General features: G+C 36.3%; 1 protein-coding gene across 1 annotated transcript in view; it reads right to left on the bottom strand.

Annotated features, from left to right (window-relative positions):
- Positions 1 to 12,709, bottom strand: part of LOC123678904 (probable cationic amino acid transporter) — a 56,210-nt gene extending 43,501 nt beyond the window's left edge. Inside the window, exon 1 of the mRNA XM_045616171.1 lies at positions 12,237 to 12,709. Coding sequence (XP_045472127.1) covers positions 12,237 to 12,289 — 53 coding nt within the window. The 5' untranslated portion in view covers positions 12,290 to 12,709. The remainder of the gene's footprint in view (positions 1 to 12,236) is intronic.
- Between the last annotated feature and the right edge of the window lie 335 nt (positions 12,710 to 13,044).

Here is a 13,044-nt window from a genome sequence, read left to right as displayed (position 1 = left end):
AGTTAATATGAAACGTTGATTCATTATGGTAAATAAGAATTGCGTTAAAAATGAAGAAACTCGCCAATTGAGTGAAATATCACATAACTGGTATGTTTTCTTTTCCGCGCGCTTCATGTCAAATTTGATAGTTCAAGTTGGGGACAAAATTTTCTTACTGAAAATGACATACGCTCCCTCTATCTATATTTATTACTTTGAGGTTCAAACAGATACAAAAATTACAGAATAAACAAGTACCTTACAGATCTGACATAAGGAAATTGAAGATATCTAATATCTAAATTTATTATAACTCTCAGACAATGGCAGATTCGATTTGTAGTATTTTCAACGAGTACGTCAGGCACAGAAGGTGGGTGGTTAGAATGCATAATTCAGATTTATGGCTCTAAAATTGCTGCATGTGATGCGTCAACAACATTTACCAATTTGCATCAAATTTAATGGGATTTGGACGGTAACGCTTCCACTGACACCCACCTGATTCTGAGATTGCAATCCCTATTTTGCTCACATAACGGGTTTTTTTTTCGAGGTATATTACTTTAAGTTGGCATTACTGTTCAAGATGATTACCGATTCTACAGCTGTCAAGTGATTTATTCTCAGTTTGGTTTGGCAATTCATCATGAATAGACTCACGCCTGAACAACGCTTGCAAATAGTGCAATTTTATTTCGAAAATAATGGTTCTGTGCGGAATATGTATCGCGCACTACGTCCATTTTATTTTGTTTAGCGATGAAGCGCACTTCTGGTTGAATGGCTACGTCAACAAACAAAACTGCCGCATTTGGAGTGAAGCTAATCCTCAAGTGTATGTCGAAACACCGTTACATCCAGAAAAACTGACTGTTTGGTGCGCTTTATGGGCTGATGGAATCATTGGTGCGTACTTCTTCAAAAACGATGATGGCCAGAACGTTACAGTCAATGGTGATCGCTATAGAGCCATGATTACTAACTTTTTCATTCCTGAATTGTCCAGGAGCTGTGGTTCCAACAAGACGGCGCAACATGTCATACAGCTCGTGCCACAATCGATTTATTGAAAGACACGTTTGGTGACCGCCTAATTTCACGTTTTGGACCTGTGAATTGGCCTCCAAGATCTTGTGATTTAACACCGCTAGACTACTTTCTGAGGGCTATGTAATGTCATTGGTCTATATGCGGATAAGCCACAAACTCTTGACCATTTGGAAGAAAACATTCGCCGTGTTATTGCCGATATACGGCCACAAATGTTGGAAAAAGTCATCGAAAATTGGACGTCCAGATTGGACTACATCCGAGCCAGCCGTGGCGGTCATATGCCAGAAATCATATTTAAAATGTAATGCCACAAGATTATCTTGCGGATAAATAAAATTCATGTCAATCGAATAATCCATCGTTGTTTTATTGCAATTTAAAGTTCTATAGCTCTAAAAAAAAACACCCTTTATCAACCATGTATGGATATTCAAATGAGTGGAAGATAGTTACCCTTGGAGAGGGCTCGTGACCTCGACATCGATTTGACCTGCTGGCGCGGCATGCTAGATAAGCAACTGGTTTATTCGGAATGGCGTCGACTGCGTGACGTCATCCGAAGAAAGCCCCCTACGATTCGGCGGTTTCCGTTTTGCCACTTCCACACATTCAATTACATCAACGATGTCACCTTTCATCTGTGTTGTCTTGACTCCCTGCGGGGACATTGTTACCGTCTGATGTCCCCAAAATGATATTTTCGTTCAGAATTCTCAACGTTTCGGGATCTTTGTTATGACGGTTCTGAGAAATGAGAGGCTTTTTGGAAGTCTCCCTCAGGACGTATCATCGGAAGAATGTTTTCAATCGAGATTTACTGGAATCGAACTTTGAAATAAAATGAATCATGTAATATAGGATTTTTTCTGCAAACGTTAAAAAACGTTTACGTTTGAGCCGTACCTAACGTTATGAACGTTAATTGATGAATATTAAAGTTCAGCCCCTATTCTGAAGTTAGGTAAGAACACCGACATTATTAATTTATAGGCTATGATGCTATGATCCATATTTTTCAAAATCAATGGAAATTATTTCATCACATCTAATTTCCGTATACGTACGAATATTAATTTCTCTAATTCTGTGATTATTCCGTTTATTATCATCCAAAAACGTTTTCATTTGAGGGGTCATATTTGAGAACATATAATGTGATTTGTATAGAAATTCAATTTTCACTGACTTTTTCGAAAATTTCGAGTTCAAATTTTTCAAACTGTGAGCTCTATGAAAATTCGTTGAGTTACCTGAGAATGAACGATCTCTAATTGACCGAATTTGAAAGGAAAATTTATTCTTAAAAGAATATGCTATTCAATGTCATTGGGATATTTCGTATCAACAAATTAATTCAGAATATTGTGAGAGATAAGGGTTTAGGTCGAACAATATAACGAGATTTCGTGGACCACAAGGCATTGCTACAGCATAATCAGATGATGGGATGATAACTGGTGAGATCCCTTCAGATCCAGATATCTTGGAGCAAATCCTCTCTTCAGTACAAATGATCAAAGTGCCGCAATACTGAAATGCCGTTTGAAACTAAACCCTCAAATGATAGATTAATATAGTTATCAAGGGTGTTATAATTCCCCAGGCTCATAGAGAAAACTAGGAGGCCTTTGGTTCGAAAGAGAAGTATGAATCATTAAGGAAGACTTTATTGCATATATTCCCGTAATAATTACAATATCTCTATATGGTATTGAATTTCGTCTTCAATTTTGAATTTTTCAATAAAACTAAAACCTAATTCAGCCTTATGGATTTCTTTTTGTTATTTAATCCTAGACTTTGTATTGGTCCAACCGAAATATCGTCCAAGAAGTGTGACAGCAGAAATTTCATAGTCAACATCGTCTGAAGAGTAACTTTCTCTTACTGTACTATTTTTATAGTCGACTGTGTTTCTATTTTAGTTTGCTTTCCTATTCAAATCATGTCATATTTTTCTTTCTACCTTTCTTAGGTACATAACTTTAGTTTCTTTACTACCATTATTATCAATCACCCAGACAGAAAAACCTTTTTTCTAAAAATTGTAGAGCCCATATTTTTGGAATGAATTTCTCTACGATATGATGTTCCGTATTAATATTTTGTAGGTATTTCACTTATATTGAAATCCAAAATCTTGTTCCCCTTATTTCTTTAAATTTAATATACCATATATGTAGTATTTTTCAGAATTATCAAGTGCAGAAGACTAATTTACCACTTTTTGATGTAGTACTATATGAAACTCCTCAGCACTGTCAAGTAAGCATTGAAATATAAGTCACAAATTGTATGACTATAAGCTTTGATCGACTCTTGACTGACCTCTAACTGCCGACTTCTGACCTCTCTCTCATGAGATACTGTCATGCTCATCTGTTACCCTCCCCGGTATTGAGAATTTACAAAGGAATATGAAATCTGCGCATTCACCATTTTGACACAGTTACCTTTTCATTTGAACGAGAAAATGATTGAAATTTAATGAAAATGAAAGAATGAAAATATGCAGTCTAAATTTTTAAATGCTTTTACTATTGATCAAAAAAAGGTAAGTTGATCAAGTTTATCTGGAAGGAATTATAAAAATTTATACCTCGAGTAAGATATCTTTACAATCCACAAACTCTATTTATCTAAATGGCTTCTAGCTTCACAGAAAATCCAATTATCTTTTCGAAATTGATGATATTCATAACTAACAAAACTGGGAATCAGAGGAAAATTCTCCAACTTATACATTCCAAACGATCTCAAGACAATAGGAACGCTAATTAGAGTTGAAAATTCCGTATTCCATGAATTAATTTATTGTCAGCCTTTTATTACGAAAAACAGAATAGGGACTGAAATAAACTCGGATGAATTCCATACAATCTGAGCAATAATTCTAATTGAAAAGAAATGTTCTTTGGGCAGTAATAGAATAAAAAGTAAACACCTATTTCCGATATTTCATTGTGTAAATAACAATTATTTTGCTACACAGCAGCTCCTTCAGATTTCGTACATTTCGAATAAATCGTCTTCAATCAATATCAAAAATAAATTCGCAAACATTTATCCAGACAATGAAATGATAATTGTTTCAGTATCACAGCCTGGCACAATTTCACTTTTACATCATATCCAACATGGCATTTCCAGTGGAATAGCTGCAAGAAGAAAAATCGATAATCGGTGTTCAAGCAGATGGGACCATTACGAAAATGAAAGGGCAGGATCAGCAATTCATCATTCTGATAACGCAGAGGCGAATACCAGCTGTGCCATTGAGCTGAGTTCAACGGAACTCTGGAGTTGGCCAATTTCGTTCAATTAAGTTCACTCTGAGAACATGTTCTGGGAATCCCAGCTCTCTTCCGGTAACCACTGGACTCTGAGGTCACTCAAGTTGTCAAGAGAACTACTGAACTACTTGAAAAATCTAGAGTTTGAAGGGAATATTTGATATGCGAGAAAGTCCCATTCAGATTTTCTATGTGTTATTTGACGAGGTAAGAATTTTCCCAATTATTCGCAAAATACACTGCGCAAAAAAATTAACGCACATTCTGAAAATCTCAATTTTAATGAAAGTTAACTCTACATTGACTTTATAACTTATTTTTTATGTTCTCTCGGGAAGGTTTTGAACGAAACAAGATACATTAAATGGGAGAAAAATTCAGGATTTCACCGAATCTTATGTGAGAGAAGAGAAATAAACAATTTTCAAAATACTGGAATGCTGATAAGTGATTTAATACTTGGTATTTCCACCCCTTGCTTTAATTATAGCTCGGCAACGACAGTTCATACTCAAAATGAGTGATCTTAAAATGTTTTGATCTAATCCTTTCCAGATTTCTCTGAGTTGGATTCCTAAGTCATTAAGAGTAGCTGGATGATTTTCTGAACTTCTCAGCCTTCTGTTGAGGTTGTCCCAAACCTGATCAATCGGATTGAGATCTGGACTTCTTGCTGGCCATTCCATTCGAGAGACTTCAACCTCTTCAAGGTACTCCTGAACGATGCGCGCACGATGGGGTCTGGCATTATCGTTCATAAAAATGAAATTTTAACCAATGTATGGGGCAAATGGCACTACATGCTCCTCAAAAATGTTCCTTATATACCTATCAGCATCCATAGCTCCATTGTCAACGACCACTAGGTCTGTGCGAGCAGTTAAAGATATTCCACCCCATACCATAATCGATCCTCCCCCGAAACCAGTAGTATTCAGGAAATTGCACTGAGCATATCTTTTATGTGGACATTCCTCTTTGAGTCAAATTGCGTGTTTCGCATTGCATGGCGATCAAGTGTAGAAAATCAAACGAAAGAAAAACTATTGATCACTAGAATTGATCGAGAACAACTGATTTCAGAATGGAACCGATACATTCAAAATCTGATAATCTCATCCTTTTTTATTCCTGCTGGGAAAAAACATCTGTATTGAAGAAAAACGTTGAAAGTGGATAACATATGCATGCATAATTCTGATAGAAATGATTATCATTGAGAACACCTTCAGTTGTAGAATAAATTTGAGATTTCCATAATGTGCGTTAATTTTTTTGCGCAGTGTACTTTTGTCCTTAATCTGGAGTCAATCAAAATAAACTTTCGTATGTTTCTTAAATCCCTTTGAGCAGGATTTTCAAATAATTAGTTCCTAGTCTTCTTGGCAAGTTTTACTAATTGTAACAGAAAATAATTCTATTTCGCAGTTTGTTTGTGTTTTCGCATTCGCTTATCCATAATCCTGCTCTTATCCCTATCACAACTTTATCCAAATTCCTCTGAGAAGCATAAATCGAAAGATCTCAAAATGATGCAAAATTCATCACTTCTTATACCCATAAACCCCGACTTAGGACTTTTCTCTTGAAACAAATACGAAAGACAAGAGATAGAACTGCGAAGTTCCCAAGTTTGGGAAAAGTCTAGTAGGATTATTCTAGCTGCTTGTTCAGGACAATCTGAATCACATGGACATGATCAGATAAAATGTCCATCTTATTTAATCCATCGAGCGACGTTTAATCGAGTTTTCTGATACTTCAGTTTTTATTTGTACATGTGTACTTTGGAACTTGAAAACGTTCGAGGGAATGCTCACTCTTAAATTTTCCCAGTTTACGTAGGGAAGCGTGGAAAATGCTGACCTTTCAGAATTTATCCCCGTTAATTCCTAGCAATTAGTCTGGCGACAGAAAGGTCCACCTGAACAGCTTGAGATAGTAATTAAATTTGATCTTTGTTCAGGTTTAACATCTTACAGAAACGAAACGTACTAAAATACTAATATTGAACATAAACATAATTCAGTCACTAATCAAAATTAAAAACCAATTTCGTTTTTAAACACATTACTTCGCACTTCAGTTGCATATTTCTCGCCATCTAAACCTAGAATGTTGCACGAGGGATTTATTTTTTCATTCCATTTCAAACGAATATATTAATTTTATGAGGAATTCGGGAAATTCGATATTTGCAATTTACCCTAAATGTCAACCGAACCAGTAAAAAAGAAAATTCCCCGAAATTCGGTCCGTATTTTCCATTTTACTGCCTTTGGGGAATTTGAACACATGTGAAATATTGAACACAGAATCTGAGTTACTGACGCGTGTTCTGTGCGCAAAAGGAATTAACAACGAGGGTTTGATTTATTTTCCTCTGTGACTCAAATCGAATCTTTGCTTGTTTTCCGAATATACGTGATACATGTGTTATCGACTTTTCACTAGCAATTCTGTTTTCTTTTGAAGTTTCCGGTTTGTTTCCCACATTCTGAGGTTCGAAAGTGGGTGTATGTTGTTGAAAATCATTTCAGATACCTATTTGTACCTCTATAATCACTATCCTATTAATTTAATTGAAGAGCGATCTGTAGGCTCATCATTCTTCAGAAATGATTTTGCCTTATATGGAATTTAGTTGTTATTTCTGTCCTAGGCTTTGTATTGGTCCAACCGAAATATCGTTCAAGAATTGCCTCTCAAAGGGGCACTACAGAGAGCAAGGCCACGCTGGGATCCCTGGAATCATATAGTCAGGGGTTTCTACTGACATGGGAGGGCCGTAATACCATGAACAAATGGCCAAAGGGAATAAAGTAACTCTACCATAGGTACCGTGGCATTGAAGGAAATGAAAAAACCGATGAACTTGCAAAAAGAGCATCAAGGTTAACACCTATTGGTCCTGAGCCCTTCTGTAGGCTTGGAAAATAACTAATATAAGGCAGCGGTCCAACAATGGGAGTGAGAAAATGGAAAAACCTTCTGAAGAAATACTCCACACTCTTGTTCTCATATTTCTTTCAGTTAAAAATACCATATAGTACTTTTCAGAACTGTCAAGTGCAGAAGACTCATTTAAGACTTCTTAACGTAGTACCCTATGGACCTCCTCAGAACTGTAATGTTATCATTGAAATATAAGTGTCATTGGAACCCTGTAATTCTTAGCAATTTATTGAGAATTTTGAAATATGAGGTTTTCTCTCCTAATACATTTAAAGTTAGTGTGAATATTGAATATATTTCCCGATATACATAATATAGATATGAAGGGTGTTTTTTTAGAGCTATAGAACTTTAAATTGCAATAAAACAACGATGGATTATTCGATTGACATAAATTTTATTTATCCGCAAGATAATCTTGTGGCATTATATTTTGAATATGATTTCTGGCATATGACCGCCACGGCTGGCTTGGATGTAGTCCAATCTGGACGTCCAATTTTCGATGACTTTTTCCAACATTTGTGGCCGTATATCGGCAATAACACGGCGAATGTTGTCTTCCAAATGGTCAAGGGTTTGTGACTTATCCGCATAGACCAATGACTTTACATAGCCCCACAGAAAGTAGTCTAGCGGTGTTAAATCACAAGATCTTGGAGGCCAATTCACAGGTCCAAAACGTGAAATTAGGCGGTCACCAAACGTGTCTTTCAATGGCACGAGCTGTGTGACATGTTGCGCCGTCTTGTTGGAACCACAGCTTCTGGCATCATGGTTGTTCAATTCAGGAATGAAAAAATTAGTAATCATGGCTCTATACCGATCACCATTGACTGTAACGTTCTGGCCATCATAGTTTTTGAAGAAGTACAGACCAATGATTCCACCAGCCCATAAAGCGCACCAAACAGTCAGTTTTTTTGGATGTAACGGTGTTTCGACATACACTTGAGGATTAGCTTCACTCTAAATGCGGCAGTTTTGTTTGTTGACGTAGCCATTCAACCAGAAGTGTGCTTCATCGCTAAACAAAATAAAAGGGACGTAGTGCGCGATACGTATTCCGCACAGAACCATTATTTTCGAAATAAAATTGCACTATTTGCAAGCGTTGTTCAGGCGTGAGTCTATCCATAATGAATTGCCAAACCAAACTGAGAATAAATCACTTGACAGCTGTTAAATCGGTTGCCATCTTGAACAGTAATGCCAACTTAAATTTATATACCTCGAAAAAATTCTGACTGAAGTTGGGCATCCCGTGTATATCAAAATAAATATTATAGCAGCACGAAAAGTTGTTTATTCAATATTTCTTCCAGAACTGTAACCGCCGGGCTGTAAAAATTTAGGCACATGTACCCATTCAAGGGGTCCTTTTAGACCTGTTTGAGGAAACCCAGTTTTCCCCATATCGGGCCGTTGTTTCGTGTGCAGGATACCCGATCAAGTGAGTCAAATAAACTGTTTTCCTACCAGGGGAAAACATCGAATTCGTTCGGAATGATAACAACAAAGCTAAAAGCATTTCTTCCGTTTCTCAGTTCACCGCCTCGAGCAAGCCAAAACCCTTGTTGTTCATTTTGTACTCGAGTTAGGGAAACCATTTGATGATCACGCTACTACAGCATCAATGTGCATATTCCGAAATTTCCCAGCTGCCAAGTTTGTACTGCTTTGTGGCGATGACGCGCTCGGAGCGTTCGAATTGTTCATTTTCTATGCCGCTTGTGATGCTCCGTTCACAGAAGATGGTCGTAATTAGGGGAACGCATGTGCACGAATGCGGGTGCAATTATCTCTGTGATACAAAGTTATGTGGATTGCGGATAATCGTATTAGTTGATCGTAATTCGAGCGTATTTGGGAACGTTGTTTATGGAAATTTAGAGAGACGAAATATGACGAAGTTTTCGGAATTTATTGATTAGTAGTTGTGTTGAAATTATGTTTTCTCCGTAGGGAGAAGTCCAGTAGTCGCTATACATGGCGTTCCAAAATTGGAGGTACAAAGGAAAACGAGAGATTCCTTGGATTTTTATGAGAAAAAATGTCCTATAAACATGGACCCGCAAACGCTTTGTGTTAGAGGTACCTGCTGTTAAAGTTTGATTTTTTTGAAGTTTTTTTACTCAGAGCACCTTTCTCTTCTAAGATATCCAATTGAATTCGGCATAAATATTCCAATTTGAAGTTTTTATCTTGTGATATTAGTTCAATTGAAAAGTCCTCGGTCTGATGCAGAGATGGCGGTGCCAGTATCAAATCCATATGATTTTTAGTTAGCGCCAACCCCAAAACGATACTTGTCAAAATTTAACTGCAGTCCGACCATTAGTTTGTGAGATATTGCGTTGTGAGTGTAGCTATTTTTGTTATTTGAAAAACGAATTTCGTGTGCTGATCAAATACTGCTTTTTTAAGGGAAAAATTACAGTTGAAGCAAAATCTTGGCTTGATGAAGAGTTTCTGGATTCTGCACCAGGAAAATCAATCATCATCGAAGACGACGAACGCAGTGGACGCCCAAAAGAGGCTGTCATTGACGAAAAAATCAAAAAAGTTCACAAAATAATTTTGAATGAACGTAAAGGGAAATTGATCGGGATAGCAGAAATTATAAAGATATCTATGATTCTGAGCAGTGTTGGAAGCTAAATAAACCTGAATTTTTGCGTCGATATGTGACAATGGATGAAACATGGCTTCATCATTTCACTCCGGAGTACAATCCACAGTTAGCTGAGTGGACTGTACACGAAGAACCGAATCCAAAGAGAGGAAAACACAACAGTCTGCTGGCAATGTTATGGCATCAGTAATCTGGGACGCGAAAGGTATATATTCATTGATTACTTCCAAAAGGGCCAGACCATCAACAGCGTTCATTTATAGCGTTATTGAATTGTTTGGGTTTGAAGGATGAAGTCTTTAAAAAACGCCCCCAATTGAAAAAAAAAGGTGCTGTTTATCAAGACACTGCGCCGTGTCACAAATCAATGAAAACAATGGTAAAATTGCATGAATTGGGCTTCGAATTGTTTCTGCATCCACCGTATTCACCAGATCTGGCCCCCAGTGACTTTTTCCTGTTCTCAAACCTCAAAAAATTGCTCGATGGAAAGAAATTTAGCGCCAATGAAGCGAAAGACGAATCATACTACAAAAATGGTATCGAAAATTTGGAAGATCGCTATAATCGCTGTATCGCCCTTGAAGGCAACAATGTTGAATAATAAAATCGACTTTCGCCGAAAAAATGTGTTTCACTATGGTAGACTGGTGAATTTTCAATTGGCCTGTTACTTGTTGAAATCTAACAACCTGTGTAAGAATGCCATCGACCTCATTCCGAAAAGTAAAAGAAGAGAAGGCTTAAAAAGTTCCCAAAGGTATTATGCGTGGATTTCTAGGAAACATAAGAGAAGATAACTGCATTTCGTGACAGTATTCTTAGGAAAAACTTTAAATTCATTTTCTTCACTTCCATCTCGAGATTTCCCAACTGTGTTGGGAAGCTGTCATTGCTGGTTACGATGAAAGGTTCCATCAGGATACTTCAGTGATAAAATGGAGATATCAATGGAAAGAAGCAACGTTGTTTCCGGAGAAAGAATCTTCCTAAAGTCAATAATTTTGGATAAGCTGTCAGTGAAAGAGAACGATGACATTTTTAAGCATTTGTTAGCATATATTTTGAATTCCTTCTTATAGGAGAATAAGTTCATTCATTTTTTATCATATATATACAGGGTGTTCCTTAATTGAGAGGTACAATGACAAATGTGAGATATTACTTGGTTAATTTGAAAAAAGTCCTATAATTATGGACCTGCAAACGCTCTGTTTAAGGGCTGAATGATGATGATGATGAAACGCTCTGTTATCGAGATACAGGGTGTTTTTTGTAGTGCTCCTTTTTTTGTGAGGATTACACCAGTTTATCGAGTCTTTATCAATCTTTGCTACAGATTGTGTAAAAAGTATCAAAACTAACCAATTTATTCATTAGAACTTACTAACTGGATCTTTATAACAATTTGGATTGTTTGAATTTTTATTAAATCGGTAGCATAGGTATACGACAACATTTCAGGACACCAAAAAGTGTAGTGATGGACCAATGTTATTTTTCTTTAGTTTTTCTTAACTACCAGTGGCTCCCAAAAAAAATTCTGGAAAAAAGAAGCGGTCACTGTTCCAGAAAAAATATCACCCTGTAGATTTGCATTCAAAATTAGTATATCACATGATGCAATCTAAAGATTGGAAAAAAAGCACGCCCCTGTATATATGATTTTTTTCTTCAAAGGAACCGAGGAATGCGTCATTTCCGTTTGTTCCTCCAATTTAGGAACACCCTGTAAGATAGTAATTTCAAGCTTCCTGTTGTTAGCGTCGCCAAAACCATAAAAAATTCAAACAGAATATCGAAAAAACCTAATAACGAGCGTTGTTATTATATATAGAATAACGATTCCCAGCATTGGGAAAAATATGTCAATAGTGACCTGAGAATAACAGAAAATCCAAAAAATTTATCGAAAAAAAGAAGGAAGTACTGAAATGCTTCAGAAGCTTTTCAGCCTTCGTTTCATTAATGCAAAAATTGCGCCCTTAGACACCACATATACTTATATAAAGTTCTGTGATCTCCAAGGGCTCAATTGGATATGAATGAACAAACGCCTAAAAGCTTCTGCATTGACGTCAGTGTTTTTCTCAGTTTTTCCTTGGGTTTGGATATTCTGTGAGAGAGAGAGAAAGCAGATAATGAAAATCTTGTGTGGGATTTTCATCTGCTTTCATCAACATCCAATTTTCCATCTCGATGCACAATTTCAATAATCCGAGTTAATGGTCTGTTGAAAATCGACATTAAATTTGGAGATCCCAGAATACGTCAACCGTATTTTCGAATAGAACGTTCTATGAAATATCACTTACCAGATTATCAAGGAAATAAATAATAATGCATTTACCATATCAGAATTCCCCATTGCAAGTCAGCAATTTCTCTATTATGACATTTCGTGATTCAATCCAATATTTATACAGCCATATTTGTGAAAATGATGGGGTTAAATGTTACTCTTGACTTCCATCGAAATTTCCATTAGTATTTGAGTAGGTAGTGTTTATTTTTGGAATCCATCGATCTGGGCTTCGTTTCAATTCAAAACAGGTATTGATTTGTTCATCAACCGTAACGGGAGACTGACATGCTGTCTAATATACTTTCAGACACCGAAATCGTTCGATGATTTATTGTATTTTTTGTCCATTCAATCTGTCAATCCACGAGTATCATTGAAGTTTCACTTCTATTCAGGAAAAAAGCTTCCTGAAACATGCTTCAACAGGCTTTATCGAAGATCATGAAATATTAACGCTTGAAGGTTGTTTTGAGAGTTATTCTATAAACAAGCTCACAAATGGACAGTTCATTTTCGGATTCAAATTCAAAAATTAAACTTCGAACTATAATAAATCGGAAAAGATTGATCTGTGCTTCTATAATTCTCTGCTTCTATTCGATTGGCCGAAAGGGAACATTCCATTATTGTTATTGAGGGGAGGAATGTCCGAGGGAATGTCACTTTTGAAATTTTTACGTTTTCAAATTAAGTTGATATCATAGAGTTTATTACTCTGAGATTGATATCTAATTATTGTGAATGTTCTGCTGAAAACGATTCAGATAGTGAAGATGAAATATCATATATATTTCCAAAAAAAAAATAAAAAGGAGTTT

Source organism: Harmonia axyridis, chromosome 4 (assembly GCF_914767665.1).
Source record: "Harmonia axyridis chromosome 4, icHarAxyr1.1, whole genome shotgun sequence".
Classification (NCBI taxonomy): Eukaryota; Metazoa; Arthropoda; class Insecta; order Coleoptera; family Coccinellidae; genus Harmonia; species Harmonia axyridis.
The sequence above is the reverse complement of the archived record's forward strand: the minus strand, read 5'-3'. Positions and strand labels throughout refer to the sequence as shown.